The sequence below is a fragment of the Helianthus annuus genome, chromosome 1 (assembly GCF_002127325.2).
Source record: "Helianthus annuus cultivar XRQ/B chromosome 1, HanXRQr2.0-SUNRISE, whole genome shotgun sequence".
In the NCBI taxonomy this organism is placed as follows: Eukaryota; Viridiplantae; Streptophyta; class Magnoliopsida; order Asterales; family Asteraceae; genus Helianthus; species Helianthus annuus.
This window is the reverse complement of record NC_035433.2, coordinates 93,079,966-93,095,764: the sequence shown is the minus strand read 5'-3', so window position 1 is coordinate 93,095,764 and position 15,799 is coordinate 93,079,966. Positions and strand designations below refer to the sequence as shown.

At 37.5% G+C, this 15,799-nt stretch overlaps 1 protein-coding gene across 1 annotated transcript; it reads right to left on the bottom strand.

Annotated features, from left to right (window-relative positions):
- Positions 1–15,108: 15,108 nt before the first annotated feature.
- Positions 15,109–15,573, bottom strand: LOC110927766 (early nodulin-75-like). The gene has a single exon (XM_022171191.1). The coding sequence runs from the start codon at positions 15,571–15,573 to the stop codon at positions 15,109–15,111; it is 465 nt and encodes a 154-aa protein (XP_022026883.1).
- Between the last annotated feature and the right edge of the window lie 226 nt (positions 15,574–15,799).

Here is a 15,799-nt window from a genome sequence, read left to right as displayed (position 1 = left end):
TTTGATTAAAACAAACTTAAGTGTTTTGAAATCTATATGAGAAAATAGTTTTTTGATAGGGGAAGTTCTGATTGGTTATGCCAAGTGAATGGCGAAGTGATGCAATTTGATATCGGTTGTCATGTTTCTGTACAGTTTGTTTTCAATTTTTCTTTAATGTGTTTGCATTTTAGGGGGAGTAGAAATTTTCATCAGAAAATCCAAAAACATTAGAAAATTTGAAAAAGCCAAAAACATGATAAAAACCAAAAATGAGTTTGTTGTGAAAAAGAGGAAATGATAGTACATCAGTGGACGATCACGACATGCTAAAGAATTGGAGAGTTAAATAGTGATAAACGGTCTCACTGATGATGTGTCAGTAGGTTTTTGCACATTTAATAAACTGCGACGAGATATAAACCTAAATTTCAAACTTGCTTAATTCGTGGGTAACATCTCTCGGATATATGGGTAACCCCCGAAATCTTGTTTGAAAGGTCCCTTATTCTGAGATATTAGGTCTTTATGCTTAGTGATATCTAGGGTATTATCCCGGGACTTCTGCTGTATGGAAATACTGACCTAGTCTCCGGATAATGCTTTCTGCAAAAAGCTTGAAATACAGCGCCGCCCTCAGCAAGTTGATTAAACAATAAAATTGTTAGTCACTGCTGTTGTAAAAAAGATCCTCTAAAGGGGACCCACCAAAAGTCGAACCGTCATCTCTCTGCTGAACGGAAGTTCTGACCTGAGCTCTCACGGTTTCGCATCTAACCCCTTACAGATATCATCTAGGTATACTCACCTGTAAGACTGAATATTGGGATCTGGATACGGGAGTATATTCTGAGGTGGGACACGCGAATAAGTCCAAGTGATTAAAACATTAATCTCGTATCTCGAAACAGTTGAACTTTGTGTGAAAATTTAGGTGGATCAGTATACTGACAATCTAAGTGAATCGTTTAAAACTTAAAATGTTTAAAGCTTAATGGTGGTGTTGATCTCATAAGTTGATATGATCCTCTTACACAAATTCACAAAAATATTGTATGTAAATATTTCTTCTCTGCATTTCATTTCTTTACATTGAAAAATCCAAAAAGATTTTAGTGTGTTTTAGCATAAATTTTTGAAAAATTCAAAAAGATTTTCGACAACTGGTGTTGGAGAGCTAATTTTCAAAATTCCGAGTGCTAAACATGATGAACAGATGGTTTGAGAGAGTGTGTTGTTTTGAAAATAAAAATGATATATCTTCAAGTGGTTCATCAAAGATTAACATTGTAAAATTATTTTTGATTGAATAATTTCTGCAAGTGATTCATTAGATGGTGAGATTGTTTTTACAAGTTATCATCAGGAAATTTATTGTGAGGTAGAGGATGTGCAGGTGTCTAAGAGATAGAGAGCCAGGTTCCGATACCTGAAGACTTTCTGATTTCAACATGCCAGACTGCGATCCCAGCATATCGAAAGGGGGAGTCTGAAGACATCCGAGTAGAGATTGTTCATGGGGAGTCTGTAGATGATGATGAGAAGAGAAGAGAAAGATTTGAGGATGCTTACACTGTGAGATATTTCAGAGTGTGTTCAGACTGATAAAGACTGAAGACGTTGAAGACTCGACACTTAAGACATCTGAGGGGGAGTCTGTTGGTGCATTCATCTGAGGGGGAGTCTGTTGGTGCATTCATCTGTCGTCTTCGTCTTATATCGAGTCTCGGGTTCGTTGCAGATCTGAACAAGCATGACATCACAAGTGACATCACTTAGGTGACATCACAAGTGACATCACCTAGGTGACATCACAAGTGACATCATGAAATATGAAATTGAGATGGTAACCGTTTGAAGACATGACCGTTTGAATTTGTATTTAGTTTGAAATGATAACCGTTTGAAGTGGTTCCATTTGAAGGTAACCGTTTGAAGCTAGGGTCCATTTGAAGACTTTCAAACGCTAGGGTCCTCACTATAAATAGCTTGTTGTTTATGTCATTTGTAACGAAAGGGCCAAGTGATACCGAGGTGCTGCCGGTATCTCCTCTGTTTGTAAACATTGTTATTTCAATATACAAGAGGTTTAAAGTGTATTTCAAGCTGTTTTCACATACGTTTCTTAGTTTCCGCCTCTGAAACAGACTAGAGCTCTTCCGACCGACTCATTCAGGTCGAAATCGATCCTACAGAATTGAAGAAGATAGTGATGATGATGGTACTGAATACTATGCCAAACAAATGAGAGATCATTTGAAGATGTTGGCTGAAAGTGATAGTGAAGATGAGAAAGCCAAGAAGAAAAAGAAAAAAGTAAAGACACCGGTGAGCAGTGACGATGAATCAATACCGGTTGTAAGGCAAAAAGTAAAAGAAGTTCCAAAGTTCGAGATTAATGGAGAAGCTGTTGCAAAGAATGGTCCAGTAACTTGTGAAAATTGTGAAGCTGTAATGAAACAAAACAGTTCTTTGATTCACAACATGAACAGATTGAAGGAATCTTATGATGTGCTGAACAAAGTGATGAACATGTAGAATGACACAAGTGAAGAGCAGGCTACAACAATGAAGACACTTCAGGGAGCGTTTATGATCAAACAGAAAGTTGTGAACAACTACATCGAGAAGTGTGCTGCTCTAGAACAGAAACTTGAGTTACAAAGAATAGAAACCGAAAGAGTCAATCGTTTATTGAAAAGTTACTCATGTACTTCTTATGTCATTGACAGGATTTACCCAACTGGTGAGGGCATGAAGACATTTGAAGAAGATGAGATAACTGCAGAGCAAAAGATAACTGACGAAAAGATTCCAGAGAAAAAAACTGAGAAGAAGTGTGACATTAAGAAGAAATCTGACAAAAAGAATTCTGGTAAGAAACAAGGTATTAGTTACAACAAGTGTCCACCCCCGCTGGAAAATGGATATTTGCCCAGAAATCCAAATTCTGAAAGAGTCAAAAAGGCTACAAACTTACAGTGGGAGTCAGAGTTGTCGGTCAATTTGCTAGAAAATGTTGACGTTGTTTTTACATCGTCTGACACTGATCAACAATCTCAATTGATGAAGAAAGTAGTGGATCATGTGTTAGATAACGATGAGACAGAGGAGTCAAAGTCGGAGTCTAGTTCAGAGTCCAAGTCTGAGTCCCGCACTCCGGGTCAAAATGAAAAACAGGGCAAAAGAGTTTATGACAAAGAATTCCTGTTATCAAAATCTAATTTGGATGATGAACCGTTTAAAGTAGTTTACACTTTGATTGATTCTGACAAATTATATTCTGATGAGGAATTTCCAATAAGAGGTGTCAAAACTGAATTGATCAAAAAGGTTTTCAAACTCACAGAAATTAATATTTATGAAATAAAAGATTTACATCTTAATGAAAAACCTAAAAAATACACCTCAAGAGTACAATAAAGATTAAACAAGAAAAAGGGTTACAGTTCTGGTTTTGGTTTTCAAAAGAAACCAAACCAAAACCGTAATTTCAAAAAGAAAGGTCTTGGATTTAATCCAACAGAAAAACAGAAAAATGAAAAATATGTTCGTGATTTTAAATCAAAGATGACATTTGTTTCAGGTACGTCAGTAGATGAAGAAGAAAAGAAAGAATTTTAGAGATAGTCAAATAGAGAATTCCTTGCAAAGAAGCAAGAAGAGATGAAGTTTGCTGGTCAGAAGAAAGATATGAGAACCTGTTTCCAATGCAACTGTGTTGGACATATTGCCAGAGATTGTTCTAAGGCAATACCATCAAAACAGGGAGTTTCTCATAAACTGAAGAACAAAGTTGTTGAGTTTGAAACACCAATTGACAGAACAAAACTATTCAAAAATTCTACGTTTGAAATTGGTGAATGTTCAAATAAGTTTTATCAGAAGAAAGCTAAATTTGAAAACCAGAAATGGGTTGTTAAAAAGTCTAGTGAAAGTTCTAGCGATGATTCTGATAAGTCTAAATCAGAGGAGCTAACTTCTGGCGATGAATCTGATTCCACAAAATCAGAGGAGCCACAGGTTGAGGTAAAAGGTGAAAAGTCAGTAACTCAGATGGATGATGAGAATTTTCCACCATTGAGTGCTGAAAATTTTAAGAAGAGAATTGGTAAAGTCGAAATTTCTAACCAATTTTACTGTGATAAGCAGGTTTTTGATGTGGAAAAGGTTTTTAACCCCAAGGTAAAACATATTTTTGGTAAGATGATTGACCGAAAAGTCAAAGGGGTAAAAGAGTTCTATGAGAAGAAGATGGGAGGTAAGAAACCGAGTGTTGGTGACTCGGTGACACCCAAGGCTGGTCAGGCTTAGGTGGATATTTTCTTTGAATAGATAAACCTGACTTGCCGGAGTTCCCAGGTTGGTAAGTGAGGAACATGAATCGGCATCATTCTTTATATTTGGTTGTGTTTGGTCGTACAAGTGGTACAGAGGTTGCATACTTGCAAATGCTAAATCAAGGACATTAATTTGTACTTGCATTTTCCTAAAAGAGGTTGAAAAACAATATGATGAACCACATTCCCGAATCTACTAATGGTTTACCTACAAGTGGTAAAATCAAACAAACTTATTTTCTGAAAAAATCATTTTGATTAAAACAAACTTAAGTGTTTTGAAATCTAAAATGAGAAAATAGTTTGTTGATAGGGGGAGTTCTGATTGTTTATGCCGAGTGGATGGCGATTTGAGGCGATTCGATATCGGTTGTCAACTTTTTGTATAGTTTGTTTTTACAAAGTGGGTCAAGAGCTCAGTTTGTTTTCAAATTTTTAGTGTGTTTACATTTTAGGGGGGGTAAAAATTTTCAAAAAATCCAAAAACATTAGAAAATTTGATAAAGTCAAAAACATGATAAAATGAAAAATGAGTTTTGGTGTATAAAAGAGGAAATGATAGTACATCAGTGGGTGATCACAACATGCTAAAGAATTGGAAAGTTAAAATGTGATAAACAATCTCACTGTGGATATGCCAGTAGGTTTTTGTACATTTAGTAGATTGCGACGAGATATAAACCTAAATTTCAAACTTGCTTATTTTGTGGGTAACAACTTCTTGGATATATGGGTAACCCCCGAAATCTTGTTTGAAAGGTCCCTCTTTCTGAGATACTAGGTCTTTATACTCAGTGATATCTGGGGTATTATCCCGGGACTTCTGCTGAATGGAAATTCTGACCTAGTCCCTGTATAATACTTTCTGCAAATGCTTTGAAATATAAGCTCGCCCTTAGCAAATTGATGAAACAATAAAATTGATAGTCATTGCTGTTGTAACAAAAGATCCTCTAAAGGGGACACACCTAAAGTCGAACCGTCATCTCTCTGCTAAACGGAAGTTCTGACCTGAGCTCTCACGGTTTCGCATCTAACCCCTTTACATATATCATCTGTGGTATACTCACATGTAAGACTGAATATTGGGATCTGGATATGGGAGTATACTCAAGTAGTGGGACACGCGAATAAGTTTAAGTTCTTAAGGCATTAATATCGTATCTCGGATCATTTGAACTTTGTGTGAAAATTTAAGTGGACTAGTATACTGACAATCTAGGAGAATTGTTTATAACTTAAAATGAAATAAAGCTTAATGGTGTTGGTGATTTGTCTCAAAAACTGATATGATCCTCTTACACAAACTCACAAAAATAGTGTTGGTAAATATTTCATTTCTGCATTTATATTTCTGCATTTATCTGTTTCTTCAAATGGTGTCATTATCTTTCATAAATCCAAAAAGATTTTATGTGTGTTTTAGCATAAATTTAGTAAAATCCAAAAAGATTTTCGACAACTGGTGTTGATGAGCTGATTTTCAAAATTCCAAGTGCTAAACTTGAAGACATTTGGTTGGGAGAGTGTGTTTGAGAAGTTTAAAACATTTCTTTCAAGTGGTCATTAGAAATTGTTTTAGAAATTGCTTCTGCAAGTGGTTCATCAGAGGATAAATGTCTAATCATTCTGAGTTTTAGTTTACAAGTGATAGGCAAAGTGTAAACGTATCAAAGTAGAAAAATTTATTGTTGGGTAGAGATTTGTGCAGGTAGCCAGGTTCTGATCCTGAGCAGGAGGTGAGCCAGGTCACGATCTTGGAATGATTTCTGAAGAGCTAGGTTAATCGATCATGAGAAACTTGTGATTTAAAGAAACCAGGTTTCCGATTCCTAGAGACTCTATGGATGAAGACGTCAACATCCGAGGGAAGGAGTTTGTTGAAGATGAAAGAGAAGAGAAGATAGAGATTGAGGATGTTTACAGCGTCAAACACTTCAAAGAGAAGCCCGAAGGCTGATAAAGACTGTAGATTCGAAGACTCGACACTGAAGACTCCGTCAACATCCGAGGGGGAGTTTGTTGGTGCATCCGTCTGTCGTCTGCGTCTTGTATCGAGTCTTGTATAGATCATGCTAGATCAGGGCACGAGAATCGAGAAAATCTGATTTAAGTAGATTTCGCTTGAAATGATATTGGTCACTTTCAAGCGAAATCACCCAAAAACCTGATTCCACTCGAGTTTTAACATCTGATTTCGCTTGAGCTTAAAGTGTTAATTCCGCTTGAAATGTATGTGAAATGTTCAAGCGGAATCAGCTTCCCTATATAAAGGGTTGATTGGAGCGAAATCATCATGCTATTCTTCCGGTTTGCAACGAAGTGCTGCCGAAGTGTTGTCAGAACTGTACAAGTCATTCAATCAATAGAAACAACAGTTTAAAGTGATATACTAGCTGAACTGAGCTTAGTTTCTTAGTTTCCGCCTCTGAAACTGAGTTTAACTCTTCTGATCGACTCGTGCGGGTCTGAAAACGATCCTACAGTAACCAATGTCAGAAAGTCGGTCTCGATTTTCTCAACTTCATGTTGAGGACAAAAATTCTCTTTGATCAAAGCAACAAACTGAGCCCATGATAAGTTGTATAACGGAATCTTTCCAATAGCTTGGATTAAAGACCTCCACCAAGCTAGAGCTTCTCCCTTGAATGATTGTGAAACATACTTCACAATATCTTGCTCAGCACACCCACTAATATCGATCACTATATCCATCTCATCTAGCAACGTCATGCAATCAATGGCTCCTTTTTCCCCAGTGAAATCCCTGGGCTTGCAGGAGACAAAATACTTATATGAACTGGTTTTTTGCACGTGGCGACATTTTGTGAGTCTTAGATGGTGGCTTACTATGAGCCATAAAGTGAGTCTTAGGGTGCGATTTAGAATGAGGTACCGATAGGGTCTTGCTCTGAGTACCACTTGATTCATTAAACTGCCTATCCATGGCCTTGGTAACAACATTATCAATCAATGCTTGAAGTTCCGCACCAGTTACGTTGATCCTGGTAGTACCCTGATTCTCCCTTGGATGACTGTTGACTTCTTCTGATTCTGCCATGTAGCTTGATTGCTACATAAAATGATGACAATGATTTATTTAGAAGTCTATAGCAGTATTGTCATTCTTGATGATTTATTAACCATGGTATTAATAAACCATATTGGTTAATTTATTAAACATATTCATTCAGGATTTTCATCATATTTATCCTTAGTTATAATTTATTACAATATTATAATGGCATAAAAGGCCAGGTCATAAGGATAAATTTTAAACCATAAGCCATGATCTTATATGATCGAGGCTTTAAGATATTGAATCATAGTTCATTACCTTTCTTGAGAGGGAGTCATAGACTACAACTGTCTTTTGTCTTATATGACAATGGATATGGCCCGCAGGCATTAGATCACTACTGGATATTTTTAAATAATACCAAAAGGAATTGGAAGGGTCTAATATAAGGATGACTTATGTGATTTTATCGAATCACATTTTGCCAGGAGTGTTAACATGTTTTCAGATGTTAACAAGAATTTGAATCTTAATAAGGAACTACCATCATAGCCCTGTCTTAATATGACACATGGACTAGGCTTTGCCTTTAAGATTTGTTTAATATAATGGCAGATCTTACAAAAGGAACGTTATATTTTTGGATTTATTTATTTTCTATATATTATTTTCATGCTTATAATGACAAAATGAAATTTAAATTATAACATGCCACTAAAATTTAAAAGAGTACATAATTGCCCTAAACGGGACTTTAACAGGAATAACTTGCCCACGTAGGGGCTAAACTGAAAATACAAGTCCTCACAGGGACTGAATACATAAATAGATGTCCACGCAGGGACTTGATTGAAACAAGGAAATTACAATACAAATAAATAAATAAGGAATCTTCAAAAATCCCTTTTCTTCTTTCCCTTATTAGATTCGCCAGACCTTTGAGAAATCCCTGGTGGTTCCTACGCTCTTCTTGAACCTCCCGTTCCACCTGGCTCAACCTTTGAAGAATCTCCTGTTGCTGCGGCGGTTGAATCTGCGGCGGCTGCGGCTGCTGATGCTGCGGAGGTTGAGGAGGTGACGGGTATTGGTACCCATAGGCCGGGTATCCGGTCTGCCAGGGAGCTCCATAGGGCCCTTCGGGATGAAGAGCATTGTAGTTCACTGCAACAAGGTATGGGTCAACTTCGGCGTAGTTGTAGTTAGTATGGGCTGGCTGCTCAAAAGGGTTATACGGCGCTGCACCGGCGTATGAAGGAATTGGGTTATCATAACCCACTGGTGGCGGTGCGACTGGCGCAGAGTCCACCTCAGAAACGGGGTTTGAAGGCCCACCCATCTGTGGGTCTTCATATAGTGGCGGGTAATGACTGCCACTTGAATGCTGAGGGGTGCTGAAATGGAATCCCCCTCGCACGGACATCCGTGCTCCTGATCTCTTACGCCTCGGTGGCTCCGGAGGCGGTTGCTGCTCTGGCGGCGGAGTGACCGCTAGAAAAACGTGAATCCTCCGAGGGATCCTGCTGTTGCTGCTGTTGAGACGGGTTGTAAGAGGGAGTAAACACCCAGTCGTATTGGGCAAACCTTGCCTCATAGCTGTCTGGACCACGATAAGGTGATCCATGAAAAGACGACCAATCCGAAATCTTGATGGGGTGAGTAGGTGTCCCAGATGGTGGTTCGGGGGGATCCGGGTCATCATCCATTTCCATGTCCTGAGCTTCAGGGAAATGGTCTTCGGGGCCCAATGGGTTATGACCCACTAGTTCTTCAATCTGATTTGCCGGGTTAAACCGGCTCTGGAAAAATGGGGTCGGGTCTTGAAACACGCGGTGTGACCCCGACCGCTGCAGTGGTAGGTAAGAGTGATGCGAATCGTTGGGCTCATTCTCCGATTGCGGCCCAAAAGAATGATGGTAAGAGGGTGATGAACTTAGCGAGACTGATCGCCTCGCGGGCTCCAAATGTGTCCTCCAATCCTCCTGAGGACTTGTGCTCATTGTTATTGATGGGGTTCGCCGGTGAGAAGGTCCAGCCTCATGATCATGGCTGGTGAATGGCGCCTTGCCTCGTCCTCCTCTTCTGAATCGTGGCGGCATTTTGTTGAACCTGTCAAAACAAAACAAAAGAAACAACAATAAAACAAATTAGGATTAGTCCTAAGTTCTTTGTCTAGACTCGGAAGTCGAGGAATGTGCAACTGTGTCGTTGAGATTAAACGCAAAAGGCTAGCGTTTAATTCACTCAACGTTGGCTATGATACCAACCTGTCACACCCCGATATTTCCACGTATTACCGGTGGGGAGTATCGTGACGTAGTTGATATCATCATAGTCAAATTATCATAGTTTAATGCACAACAGAAGCTAAAGATAACAACATTTCAAACCGAATGAAAGTAATATCAATTATTACAAAAATAGTTGTAAGGGGTCCACAGGCGGATCAAGATAAAAGGAACATTGTTCAACAGATTTATAAACATCTAAGCTTGCAAGACTCTTTATTGATGCTAGGAGTAGCCAGCCTATTCCACCTAGTACCTGCACTTTAGCCTTTTTGGAAAATACGTCAGTTTACACTGGTAAATACAATTAACCGACTCATTTAGAAAATGTTTGAGAAAATTGATTTGAATGCACAAGGCACAAAATATCTTTAATAACTTGGGATAATTATTTAGAAATAAACTTGTTAAAGAATTACATGTTTGTTATACGTTCAGTTGCCCGGGCTGAATACCGGATTAAAGATTAATAGACATACCACATAATATATCCCGCGGCGAGTTATTCTCGAACAGGCGGGTACATTAATTTTACATACGCACCGGCAGGTGTATGCCTACACCCCGTGCTTAAGTCGTGGCCATTTCAATGAATGCGCTGAGGATATCCAGGACATGGTCATTAACCCTCCAAAGGCTTAAAATAAACAAAACAGATTAAACGGGTTATCTCAATGATTTAACCTTCATACGATTAAAAATTCAATACCCGACCAAGCGGTATTTTATATACCGTAACCCAAGCCCCTATATGGGAAAATAAGTTAAAAGTATTTACCTAAGCAAATTATACAAATTTATCCAGGCCGTACAAATCAGCAAGTGCAAGTATCTTTTACTGGTCTCCTAAATCTGGAACGAAGGTTTTAATAACGTATTAGATTCCTAACGAGTTTTACTTAAGTTTAAACTTAGACCGGTTAGTTTGAAAGAAAGGTATACGGTTCAAAACGCAAGATTAAGCGAAGACCGGAATAGAATGTGATTTAGACCCGACAAGTTTGAAGACTTGTATAATATGGGTAAACTAAACACATTCTGGATTTTGAGATAAAAATGATAAGGTTTGACCCGTTTCGGTTAATTTATGCAAACTAGTTACATAAACCGCACCGAACGCGAAAAATGCATAACGGGTAAACAAATGAGTCATGAATAGGTTTCCTAAGTTAATATGCCTTAAATATGTTGTGATATCAGTAGGATACTTTCCATTATGCCCAAAACGAATTTAAACTCAAATTAAGCCTCGTAGGGGTATTTTGGTCATTTTGAAGGTTATAAAAGAGATTAAATATTAATCTGAGATTCAGGTCTGAAATGATCAGTAAAATTATTTAATTTAATAAGTTTTATCAGTAGGGTATTGCATATATGTGAAATTTATCATTTATAACCAAACTATGCACCGTAGGGGCATTTTGGTAATTTCACATAAGCTTTAAATGTCAAATTTGGAAATCTGAGTTCAAAACTTTTGCTTACTGTTAAAGTATAAAAATTTACTTAAAACATCAGTAGGTATTAAGTTTTATATGTTAAAAATAGTTTTAACCCATACTATGCGTTTAAAACGCGTAAAAGTCGGTTTTAAGCGATTTTCAGGTTATAATAGGAAATCTGAGTTTTTGATCAGTTTATAAAGTTCAAAATATTTTATTTATCATATAAAATCAGTAGCAAAAAGTTTGGTATCAAAATGTTATGTAAAACTCATTTTATTAGCAAAAAAGGTATAACCGACAATTACCGAATTAAAGCAAGAACCCTATGATATGATCAGTTTAAAAATAAATAAAAATCTTCAAAAATCCCAAAATATTATATTACATCAGTGGGTAAAAATTTTGGTATCAAAATTTGGGTTAAGATAGGCTTTACGCTAATAATGCCGTTTAATTAATAAAAAGCTTTCTATTTACGATATTGAGCATAACTCCTAATTAAGTCCTCAAACTGATGTCAAATTTTTAGGACATGTTTATAAATCAGTAATAAATGTTTTTGTCCTCTCACATTTTCGAAAATCTCGTTTTAATGTCAAGAGGGCATAATGGTCAACATTTAAGTAATTAACGGAAACATGCAAATGAATCGGATTAATTTGGAACCAATTTGTATAACCTCAGAGGGTTATACTAACCTATAACCTGGTCCTAATGGAACTCTAAGGCATGTCTAAACTAAATAAATCGGGTCAGAACTGAAAGTCAAAGCAAAAGTCTACTTTTGCGACTTTCGGTTCTGAACTGAGCCTAAACTCAAAATTGTCGGGTTGAACATGCTTAGACATGTTCTTACATTAGTTACCAAGTTATATAAGTGTTAAAACAGGTTTCATACCTTCTACATTGCTAATTATGAGTTTATTTGCAATATAGCTTTCTGTTGACTTTTTATAGTTAAGTTTGACCCGACAATTGACCAAGTTAGAGTGGAAATCAGAGGGTACCCTTTTAAGGGTTTATTACCCACCTAATTACCACCTCATAGCCACTTTCAATTCGAAAAATGACTGGACCATTAGTGAGTAATCACTAAGTCAAAGCTTAATTACGACGGCTTTGACTTTAGGTCATTAAACTAATAAAACACGAATTAGAGAGGCTAAGAATGCTTACAAAGGCCCTTAGCACGAATTAGGAGCTTGTGGAATCTTGCTTGAAATCCAGAGAGCTCCAGAGAGTGGTTTGAAATGAGCAAGTTTATGGTTGCAACATAGAGTTCTTACAAGCTTGCTTGAAGTCCAGAGAGCTCCAGAGAGTGGTTTGAAATGAGCAAGTTTATGGTTGCAACATAGAGTTCTTATATAGGAAATTTAATTGCACAAGATCATTCCACATGAGTTTACCATTGATCCCTGATGAATCCAAGTGTCCCTTATGCATGAAAAACCACTGGTGCAGCTCCTGATTTCAAAAACCAGGCCTTTAAGGCGGTGGAACTGGCTGGAACAGACATCTGTCCAAGAATTCTGCATCTGTAGGTTCTAGGCGGCCCGCGTAAACCGTAGCCGAGGGCCTACGCGGCCCCCGTAGAGATCGTGTCCGGTCAACAAAGTTTCAGAAATTGCAATATCAAGCCCTGGTCCTTCTAAACATGTTTTAACTTTCATTTATTGCACTTTTGACCCTTAAACTTGACTTTTAAGGATTCTAAGTCATAAACAAACTTCGTTAAGCTCCCGGTTAGTTTTATGATCACCCGAAAAGCCCTGAATTTCAACGTTGACGCTTTTAACCCCTCACTTACGAATGTTAACGTATTTTCCTCATACGATGTCGAAACCTTGTGAAATTTTTATCACTCATTCTTGGGAGTATAATTAATTGTTTCAAAGCTTCGGGTTCGTTTAAAGGTCACTTAGAGGTATAATTTAAACATGTTGACACATTTAACCCTTGCGGTTTGTAAACTTTCACTTTCTTCCACAAACGGCTTCATACGATCTATAATTCATTTGTTTAAGTGTATAAACATCGTGTAGGGTTGTTGAAAGGTATAATTATCAAATGTTGATACTTTGAATCCTTTTACGCACATACTTTCTTTGTTTGTCAACTTTAGTCCCTCAAAAATAATTCCTTACATGTTTAAAGTCCATGACACGTGTCCTTATAATATTGGTCGTGATTTTACGAGGTGTTACAGTTTTGTAGAGTAGGAGTTGGCTACAAAGCCAATATTTCCTACAAAGTTTAGCCATAGGAGAGTGACATGTGGCAATTAAGTTTTTTAATAAAAAGGGCTTTAAGGTAATTTGATAATTATTTTATTTATGGAATTTATTTTATTATCAACTAACTCATGAGAATTTTAAGGAAACTTAATATTTCCTTGATTTCGTGTAGGAGGTTATCAAAATTACTGTAGGTTATCATTTCATGTGATTTTCATATCTTCTTCGTAAATCAATTGTCTGATAAAAAATAATGGCTTCTTCAACAAGTTCTTGACGATGTGTTTTACCAGCTAAAAGGTTAATGTTAATGTGTTATAATTCCCTTGGTATTAAATGTTGTTTTAATTAATGAAACGAAGTTCATTGAGAGATATTGGTGTTGTGTTTTAGCAGTTAACAGTTAATAAACGCAGTTCACTGAGAGATATTGATGTGTTTTACCAGATAAAACACAATGTAACAAACTAGATGAAATATACTGTGTTGACACTGTGTTTTATCAGTTTTTAGTTTCTTCACACTGTATTTTATCATAGTGTTGTGTTTTACTACACTTGAAGTTGGATACTGGATGTGTTTCATAGTAGTGTGTTTTAGTGATAAAACACAATGTGACGAACTAGATGAAATACGAATTGAATGTGCTTTATAAGAAGATGATGAACTGCGAATGGAATGATAAACATGGTATCAATCGTGCTTATATTTCAATCCGAATTTGTTATCTTGATCCATGATTCTAGCTATTTTTGGTATGAAAGAGGGTTTTCTGTAATTGGTTTTAGAGAGAGACGGGAAATCGTGAGATTGTAGGGGGTGTGTTATTTATGACAGTTATTTGATTGGTTTAAAACATGTAAAATGACAAGACTACCCCTAACCTATTATAACAATTAATTAATGACACACAAATATTACAAAAATGCCACTGACTTGATCTCAACCATTAAACACACCCATCGGATGGCTCAGATCACTTCCTACACTTTGGGTATGTTTGGCAAGGAGCTTTTAGGAGCTTCTAGCTTTAAGCTTTTAAGAAGAGTAAATTACAAGTTTTGTCCTTTATGTTTGTCCCAAATTTCAGGAGCTATCCTTTACCTTTAAAATTGATGAGTTTTGCTCTTAACGTTTCAAAATCCTGCACGTTATGTCCTTTAGGGCAAACCCAGTTAATTTTCAATGTTAAATCTGGTCACATAGACCCCACATAAGGGCAAATTTGTCTTTTACCCTTTCATTAAAAATATTAAATATATATTTATAAAGCTTCATCTTCTCTACTCAGTCACTCTCCCTCACCTCTCTCTCTCTATATCATCTTCTCCACCTACCACCACCATCTTCCACCCACAAAGCCGTCGCGAAAATAGCCAACAACGAACCATTCACCGTCTTCCCAATTGACAGACATATCTCCAAAACTGTTTTCAATTCCTTCAAACCCTGTATATATGTATATCTAAACACGCACACCTTCTTCATCTATCTTCCTCCTTCCACTTTCAATTCCACATCCAGCAATCGCCACTGAAAAGACAACACCACCGCCGACGATTTAACTCGACTTCAACAACAACCAGCAGATCTGACCCGTGGATAAGTGGTAACCCTAATGGTGGTGTTACGGTGGTGATGGGTGATCCGGTTGTTAACGGTGGTGACGGAGAGGGGTTTTTGGGTGATTGATTTGCTTTAGGGCTGGGGTTTGTTTCGATATTTGTAGGTGAAGATGGAGATGGAGATTCATGATCTAAATCAGGGTTAGGGTTTTCATCAAAATTAGGGCTTTGGATAGGATCGTCAGGTGTTGATGATGGCAGTTGCTTTTGAAAGATGAGATTCGTGATCTGACGTAGGGTTAGGGTTTGTTGTATGATAATCAGGAGTTTCCGTCGGTGGTGTTAACAGTGATGGCTGTTGCTTTTGTTCATGATTAGGGCTAAAGTTTTCCGGTGGTTGTTCGGTTTCTGTCAGTGGCGGTGATGGCAGTAGGAGAGAGGAAGACGGTGGCGGTGGCGGTGGCGAAGGTTGTTGATGGTTGAATTGAAGCGGAGGTTCCTGGTGGTCTTCAACGATTTCCGGCGGTGGAGGTGACGGTGAACGTGGAGGTTCCTGGTGGCTTTCAACGTGTTCCGGCGGTGGAGGTTGATGGCGGTCGGGAGAGTTTTCCGGTGGTTGTGGCGGCGAAGAAGGTGATATTGAGTTTGTGAATTGGTGGTTGTGGTCTAGGTATTCAATCAGGGTTTTAAATAAGGGGAAAGACATGTTGGAGGTGTAATGACATTTCTACCCTCATGTGCCCTGCACATGACTTAATTTAACTGAAAATTATAACTGGGTTTGCCATAAAGGACATAACGTGCAGGATTTTGAAACGTTAAGGACAAAACTCATCAATTTTAAAGGTAAAGGACAGCGCCTGAAATTTGGGACAAACATAAAGGACAAAACTTGTAATTTACTCTTTTAAGAAAAAGCTCATATTCAATAA